The sequence below is a fragment of the Triticum dicoccoides genome, chromosome 2A (assembly GCF_002162155.2).
Source record: "Triticum dicoccoides isolate Atlit2015 ecotype Zavitan chromosome 2A, WEW_v2.0, whole genome shotgun sequence".
Classification (NCBI taxonomy): domain Eukaryota; kingdom Viridiplantae; phylum Streptophyta; class Magnoliopsida; order Poales; family Poaceae; genus Triticum; species Triticum dicoccoides.
Window position 1 is genome coordinate 704,494,906 of NC_041382.1, and position 8,379 is coordinate 704,503,284.

Genomic DNA, 8,379 nt, shown 5'->3' on the forward strand with positions numbered 1-8,379 from the left:
GCCTCCCCCCACCCCGAGAAGGAGGAGAGCGCGCGGGTAAGGGACGACCCGTCGCCGCCGACACCACCCGGCCGGACCCGGGGGCGACCGCCAGCGGCGGCGGGGGGAAAGGGCGGAGGAGGACGGACGAGAGGGAGGTGAGCGTGCGCCGCCCCGGCCGCCTCCCGGGGAGACGGCGGAGGCGGTGGGACGGGGAGGAGGGGATGGGGGGCGGGGAGGGGAGGGGGAGGGGAGGCCTGCGCCGGGCGGCTAGCGGCGGCGGGAAGGAGCCGGGCGGCCGGCGCGGCGGCGGCGGCGGTGGGAAACCCTAGCGGGGGAGCGGGAGCGGGGTGGGAGCGGCCGTCTCAGCTCTCCCACGCTTTCAAACACTTGGCATTTACCTATCAACTTGCCGCTTTGCTTGGCGCCTTGCTTCTGTTCTACCTCTTTGCCATTCATGGCTTGAGTTCGGGCAACCCAAGTGGTGTGTCATTTGTTGTAGTGGTGCTTGCTGGGAATTAGCACACTCTTAACGGTAATCTGAAACACTGCAGTGGAAATGATGTAACATCAGCACCACCTCTATGCATTTACCACATGGATCGTTGCTCAGTCACTGAAGTCAAAACTTAGGATGATATGGAATACATTCTGTCAGCCAAAACTTAATACTTTTTTGCAAGTTTCTGAGGTGGAGAGACAGAGCCATAAGTTCCTACCAACATGACTTGTGTTTTTAGCCTCGGGTTGCCATTGCTGGTAGAACTAGCTTGGAGAATGTACATATATAAACTCCAATTTTTCCAAAAGTCGACTAATGTCTTATTCAGGAAATTCCATTTTCATAAAGAAAAAACATGTTGTTTTCTGTTTTCTCGAGCATTGATGACGTAGATGTAGCTACTATTCATAATAAAAATTGGATAACCGATTCTGCTGTTGATTCTTGACACACAAATTTGCTATGCAACCTTGCAGATTCCATTATATCGCAACACATGCAAGAATGGCCAGAAATATATTCACCTTGTTTCTGGACGAGCACTTTTGTATATATACAGCTGGTATTTATCACGAGTATCATGGCTCAGTTTCTGTTCAAGCGAATCAGATGCTGCAGGCAGAGATTGAAGACTGCAACTCCTGAAAGCAATAAGCATTCTAATCAGGAACAAAACAATGCAGACATAAAGCTGGGTCTCTCATATCAAGCAAGCAAAGTCTGTTGTCTGCTTATATTAGCCACTCATGTCCTGAGGATATTCTTTTTGCAGTTACAAGGAAGAATAAGTGGTTGCAAGTACCCACCTTTTGTTCTGGGTGAAGGCATACAGGTGCTCTCCTGGATATTATTGTCACTAGCAGTATTCAGTCTACAGAAGACAAAATCTGCAAAGCATCCGCTCATTATTCGGGCATGGTTGGTACTTAGCTTTCTGCAATCAATAATCAGTGTGATATTTGATCTCAGATTCAGCTTATCAGATCATGGATACATGGGGTTTGCGGAATTGATGGACCTGTTCACACTTGTTATCTGCACTTATCTGTTTGCAATTTCTGTCAGAGGAAAAACAGGAATCACCTTAATAAACAGCAGCATAACAGAGCCACTATTGAGTCCATCTGCAGGACAGCAGACAGAAACCAAAAGAACAAGTCTGTATGGCAAAGCAAGCGTTCTGGACCTTGTCACATTCTCCTGGATGACTCCTCTATTTGTTATCGGATATAAGAAACCTCTAGATAAGAATGATGTGCCAGATATTGATGAAAGGGACTATGCGGATTTACTCTCTGATTCATTTAAAAGGATCCTAGCAGATGTTGAACACAGGCATGGTTTAAGTACTTTATCAATCTATAGAGCAATGTTCCTATTTATTAGAAGAAAAGCAACACTCAATGCAGTATTTGCAATTCTGTGTGCATGTGCATCCTATGTTGGACCATCACTGATTAATGACTTGGTGAAATTCCTTGGGGGGGAGAGGAAAAATGGACTGCAAAAAGGTTATCTTCTTGCTGTTGCATTTTTAGGTGCCAAAGTTGTGGAGACAATAGCAGAGAGGCAGTGGATTTTTGGAGCTCAAAGGCTCGGGATGCGGCTACGAGCTGCTTTGATATCTCACATCTACCAAAAGGGGCTCCGGTTATCCTGCGGCGCAAGGCAGAAGCATTCCAGTGGAGAGATCATAAACTACATGAGTGTAGATATACAAAGGATAACCGAAGTTATGTGGTACACAAACTACATTTGGATGTTACCCATACAGCTTTCTCTAGCAGTCTATGTTCTCCATCTAAACCTAGGTGCTGGAGCATGGGCTGGTTTAGCAGCAACACTCGCAATAATGACTTGCAATATTCCTCTGACCAGACTGCAGAAAAGGTTGCAATCAGAGATCATGGCTGCTAAAGACAACAGAATGAAGGCAACAACGGAAGTGCTTAGAAGCATGAAAATACTGAAACTTCAAGCATGGGATACAGAGTACCTTCAAAAGCTAGAAGCTTTACGAAGGGAGGAGCACAATTGGTTGTGGAAATCTGTAAGGTTGTCAGCTGTAACAACATTCATATTTTGGGGGTCCCCTGCATTCATATCCTCCATAACATTCGGTACATGTATATTGATGGGGATTCCTCTAACAGCTGGTACTGTTTTGTCTGCTCTTGCAACGTTCCGGATGCTACAAGATCCAATCTTCACACTCCCTGATTTACTTTCGGTGTTTGCTCAGGGGAAAGTTTCAGCTGATCGAGTAGCACAATACCTCCAGGAAGAAGAATTGAAAGACGACGCAATTACAGAAGTACCAAGGAGTGACACAGACTTTGATGTGGAGATTGATCATGGAGCATTCAGCTGGGAACCTGAGACCACATCTCCAACTATAACAGATGTAAATTTAAAAGTAAAGAGAGGGATGAAAGTAGCAATCTGTGGAGTAGTTGGCTCTGGGAAATCCAGTCTATTATCATGCATACTTGGGGAGATGCCTAAGCTAGCTGGGACTGTGAGGGTCAGTGGGAGCAGAGCATATGTTCCTCAGACTGCCTGGATCCTATCTGGGAACATCAGAGACAACATTCTGTTTGGAAACCCATATGACAGGGAAAAGTACCAAAAGGTAATACAAGCTTGTGCATTGACAAAAGATCTTGAGCTATTTGCAAATGGCGATTTGACGGAGATTGGAGAAAGAGGAATTAACATGAGTGGTGGACAGAAGCAGAGGATTCAGATTGCAAGGTCAGTGTACGAGGATGCAGATATATACCTCTTTGATGATCCTTTCAGTGCAGTAGATGCTCACACTGGAGGACAACTTTTCAAGGTTTGTTTATTCAGTGTCCATAAACCCATAAAATGTGTTTATCTATGTTCGTATGCTGTTAACTTGACAATTTATTTCCAAAATTTAGTCGCATATGATTTAAACAGGATAAATATCACCAGTTTTGCTTATTCTTCAACGGTTTAGAGGCATCAGTCTGCATGAATGCTAATAGAATGAACTACTATATTATTCTGCAGGATTGCCTCATGGGGATGCTTAAAGACAAAACAATATTGTATGTGACACATCAAGTTGAATTTCTTCCAGCCGCAGATCTTATACTAGTAAGTGCAAAAAAAAAGTTTTCGCCCGCAAATAATGCATACTCCCTCCGTCCCAAAATAAGTGTCTCAACTTTGTACTAACTTTAGTACAAAGTTGTACTCCCTCCGTTCCTAAATATAAGTCTTTGGAGACATTCCACTATGGACCACATACGGAGTAAAATGAATGAACTACACTCTAAAATGCATCTATATACATCCGTATGTGGTCCATAGTGAAATCTCTACAAAGACTTATATTTAGGAACGGAGGGAGTACTAAAGTTGAGACACTTATTTTGGGACGGAGGGAGTATACGTTAGCATTGCTAAGATATGCAAAATAACCAAAGGGATACAAAATAATAGGTGATGCAGAATGGGAAGATTGTGCAGAAAGGAACATTTGATGATCTCCTTCAACAGAACATAGGATTTGAAGCCATAGTCGGAGCCCATAGCCAGGCAACTGAGTCTGTCATAAATGCCGAGAGTTCCAGCAGAATTTTGTCAACAGAGAACCAAAAGTTAGCAGATAGTGATGATGAGTTTGAGAGAGAAAACCACATTGATGATCAAGTTGAGGGTATAATTAAGCAAGAGTCTGCACACGATGTCTCACAAGGTATCAATGAAAAAGGAAGGCTAACACAAGATGAGGAACGAGAAAAGGGAGGGATTGGCAAGACGATCTACTGGGCATACCTGACGGCTGTTCATGGTGGCGCATTAGCACCGATAATAGTAGCAGCACAGTCATTCTTCCAAATATTCCAGGTCGCAAGCAACTATTGGATGGCATGGGCGTGTCCTCCAACGTCTGTAACCACCCCAAGGGTTGGATTAGGCCTTCTTTTCTTCGTATACATAGTGCTATCTATAGGAAGTGCACTATGTGTTTTTGGTCGGTCTATGCTTGTTTCGCTTGTTGGCCTGCTAACAGCGGAGAAGTTCTTCAAGAATATGCTCCATTGCATCCTCCGTGCTCCAATGTCCTTCTTTGATTCCACACCCACTGGCAGGATCCTAAACAGGGTTGGTGTTCGATTACTCCTCACATCATTTTGCACTGGCTAGTCCTGCTATTTCCCTCAAAAAAAATTTTGCACTGTCTCCTTGAAATTAATAATTGTGTACTGTACTTTGTAACAGGTCTCCAATGACCAAAGTGTCTTAGATCTGAAAATGGCAGACAGCCTAGGTTGGTGCGCGTTTTCTTTTATACAAATTCTGGGGACCATTGGCGTTATGTCACAAGTTGCGTGGCCGGTTTTTGTCATCTTTATTCCAGTGACAGCAATCTGTTATGTGTTTCAAGTAAGAGCTCCTTGCAGTGATATTTTTGCACTAGATTTAACTCGTCCGAGTACAATGTATGCATCAAGTTATTTCCGGGAAGCCATTAGTGCATATTTCCTCCTTGATGATTTTTCACAAAGCACTGAATCCAATATTCTCCCTATGACATGCAGCGGTACTACATACCAACAGCAAGAGAGCTGGCTCGTCTGCAACAAATTCAAAGGGCTCCAATACTCCACCATTCTGCGGAATCACTTACAGGAGCGGCAAGTATTAGAGCATATGGACGGAAAGACCGCTTCAGCAAAGCAAACATCAGTCTTGTTAACAACCACTTACAACCATGGTTCCATAACGTCTCGGCTGTGGAGTGGCTTTGCTTCAGGCTAAACATGCTATCTAACTTTGTCTTTGCCTTTTCTTTGACTCTGTTGGTGAGTCTTCCCGAAGGATTTATAAATCCAAGTAAGTTTTTCATGCAGACAAGTTATAGTTGATTCATTTTTGTAGTCTATACTCTGATCACTAATTTTTGGTGGCTGTGAAACTGGCATAATTGTATGCACAGGCATTGCGGGACTTGCAGTGACTTATGCGTTGAACCTCAACGGGCAGTTGTCATCTGTAACCTGGAACATTTGCAACACAGAGAATAAAATGATTTCAGTTGAAAGAATAATGCAGTACTCAAGGATCCCTAGTGAGGCTCCTCTAATAGTAGATGATCACCGCCCCCCAAACAGCTGGCCAAAGGATGGTACTATAAATATAAGAAACTTGGAGGTATGCATGATGTTACTGCGAGTTATCACTTATAGTAACACAAAAGGAAAGCTCTTACTTTTGAATAATGAAATGTAATCTCTTTTATTTTTCAATTTTCTCATAAAATATGTGCATGCTCAAATGAAGCCACTAATGCGACTATTTGCTTTTACAGGTTCGATATGCAGAGCATCTCCCCTCTGTTTTAAGAAATATATCATGTACAATTCCAGGACGGAAGAAGGTGGGGATTGTTGGACGTACTGGCAGTGGAAAGTCAACTTTGATTCAATCGCTTTTCCGGATTGTTGAACCGAGACAAGGGACAATTGAAATTGATAATGTTGATCTCAGCAAAATCGGGTTGCATGATTTACGAGGCAGACTTAGCATCATCCCACAGGATCCAACCATGTTTGAGGGCACAGTGAGAGGAAATCTTGATCCACTAAATGAATATTCTGATCAACATGTATGGGAGGTAAATAATTCAATTATACATGTTCTAATGATAAGAGAGTAAATTATATATAATGTGCAGCAAAAGGGAGCCTAACACCTCATATTATTGTTCTTTATTGCCAATAGTCCATGTTACAAAACAGATAGTTCTGGATAATTGTACCTTTTTCAACAAAAATATTGCTAACAGTTTATGCTGATAAAATATGATCTCATGATTATGCTAATCTATGAAAGGTCAAAATTGCTGACAGAGTATCCTAGGAAAAATATTTGGATGGTCATTTTTACTATTGCAAATACCGAAGATGATGTAATGTTTCATACAGATTGCAACCTGATCAAATCCTTCTTCAGATATATCTATATATATAATGAATAAAAGAACAGGAGATATTGTAAAAAAAATGTAATGATTAAAAGAATGGAACACTGTACTTCCTCTACTGACCAGATGTATACATTTATTTTGGCCAGACATTGGACAAATGCCAGCTTGGTGACATAGTTCGTCAAAGCCCAAAGAAGCTGGACTCAACAGGTTTGTTTTTGTGTACAACAGCACGCATATGCTAGACTGTCTAACAGAGTGTGTATATCTCCATTGAGATGATCAAATGAGATTTCTCCTGCAGTTGTCGGAAATGGGGAAAACTGGAGTGTCGGACAGAGGCAGTTGTTTTGCCTGGGAAGGGTTCTACTGAAGCGAAGCAATGTCCTTGTCCTCGACGAGGCAACTGCTTCAGTTGACTCATCTACGGATGCAATTATCCAGCAAACACTCCGTGAGGAGTTTGGGGACTGCACGGTGCTGACAGTAGCACATAGAATTCACACAGTTATCGACAGTGATCTTATTCTTGTCTTCAGCGAAGGTAAGCCGCACCATTGACTAACAAAAAATATTTATCCACATTTTAGGACCTAGTGCCGCATCGCTAAAATCTGTACTCTTTTGTGCTGAGCAGGAAGAATTATAGAATACGACACGCCATCAAGATTACTGGAGGACTAAAACTCTGAATTTTTGAGGCTCATAAAGGAGTACTCACAGAGATCCAAGGGGTTTTGACAGCACCAGAAACAATTGAACGGCTGGCGAATCCGACATAATGCCAACTAGGCGCTCTGCAGAACTTAGTAGAAAGGCCACACACACACCACACGGACTTTCTTCAGATGACAAGCGCGCGCAGAACCCACCTAGAAAGAGACGATGGAATTTACAATGGGATGGGGCTAGCTAGATTATTCAGGCGATTCGGAAAAATTATTAAGTCGTGCAATGTACTAGTACTAGTACACTAAGCAGTCTAGCACTATGTAAGCTGCTCTCTGATGTGAGAAAAATAAGAGTGTGTAAGCGATCCCGCGTGAGCTCTTAAATTTCCTCGAGAGAACGTTGTCGCAGCAGACTAGCAGAGGAGTCCCGCGTAATCGATTGTCAGTTAAAGAAGTAACTGGACAGAGTTCGCGGCGGGGTACTTACATGCGGCGTATCCAGCCAGGCATTCCGTCGAGCAGGTAGTGAGCCGAGTCCTGCACAAGGAGTTGGGCATGGTCTGACGAGAGTATACCCGATCTGAGCGCAAGCATCACACCGAAGCCGCTGATTTGGGGCACTCGCTACCTTGCTGGGATTTCGAGCGGTGGCGGTGTGCCGCCGGCGTCGTGGACCGTGGTGCTTGGTGGTACGGCTTGTTTTCTCGTTCAGTCCACGGTTCGGCAAAGCTAAACGTTCGAACCCCACCGGTCGGTATGCAATAGCTATAAAATCGGCCCAACAAACAGTTCTGGAAGTTCAGACCGGTTTTAGAACCTTCCGAGTTTTTTTAATTTTTCTGTGTTTCTCTATATTCTTTTGTTTTTTATTTGGGAAACACTTATCATCACCCGGCGGATCACGGCGGCCGCATCCGCCACCTCCCCTGCGTGACACGCATCCAAGTCAGGCGCCGCATACGATCCTTTGTTGAACTCGGTTCTGCAATAGGAGCGATGCTTCTGAAACATACGCGGTGTTGTGATGTTGTACGACGAGTCTACATTTTGCAACAAAACTTTTCTTGTGAATTTTTCTGCAACCAAACTTCAGCTGCAAAAAGTGTTACAATAAAACCTTAGTTGCAAAAAAATTCTGCAACAAGACATGTGTTGCAGAAATAATTCCACAACAAGACATGTGTTGCAGTAGTGGAGGCGCGTTCAACCGCTTGATACGGTAAATCTAACGGCTGGCAGTCAGCCGACGGACGAGTAGAACA

General features: G+C 43.5%; 1 protein-coding gene across 1 annotated transcript in view; it reads left to right on the top strand.

The window, feature by feature from the left end:
• LOC119356411 (putative ABC transporter C family member 15) overlaps positions 1-7,510 on the top strand; it is a 10,115-nt gene extending 2,605 nt beyond the window's left edge. The window contains exons 2-11 of the mRNA XM_037623365.1: positions 958-3,320; positions 3,521-3,607; positions 3,956-4,621; positions 4,739-4,903; positions 5,059-5,353; positions 5,457-5,671; positions 5,829-6,134; positions 6,593-6,656; positions 6,751-6,990; positions 7,084-7,510. Coding sequence (XP_037479262.1) covers positions 958-3,320; positions 3,521-3,607; positions 3,956-4,621; positions 4,739-4,903; positions 5,059-5,353; positions 5,457-5,671; positions 5,829-6,134; positions 6,593-6,656; positions 6,751-6,990; positions 7,084-7,130 — 4,448 coding nt within the window. The 3' untranslated portion in view covers positions 7,131-7,510. The remainder of the gene's footprint in view (positions 1-957; positions 3,321-3,520; positions 3,608-3,955; positions 4,622-4,738; positions 4,904-5,058; positions 5,354-5,456; positions 5,672-5,828; positions 6,135-6,592; positions 6,657-6,750; positions 6,991-7,083) is intronic.
• The last annotated feature ends 869 nt before the right edge of the window (positions 7,511-8,379 follow it).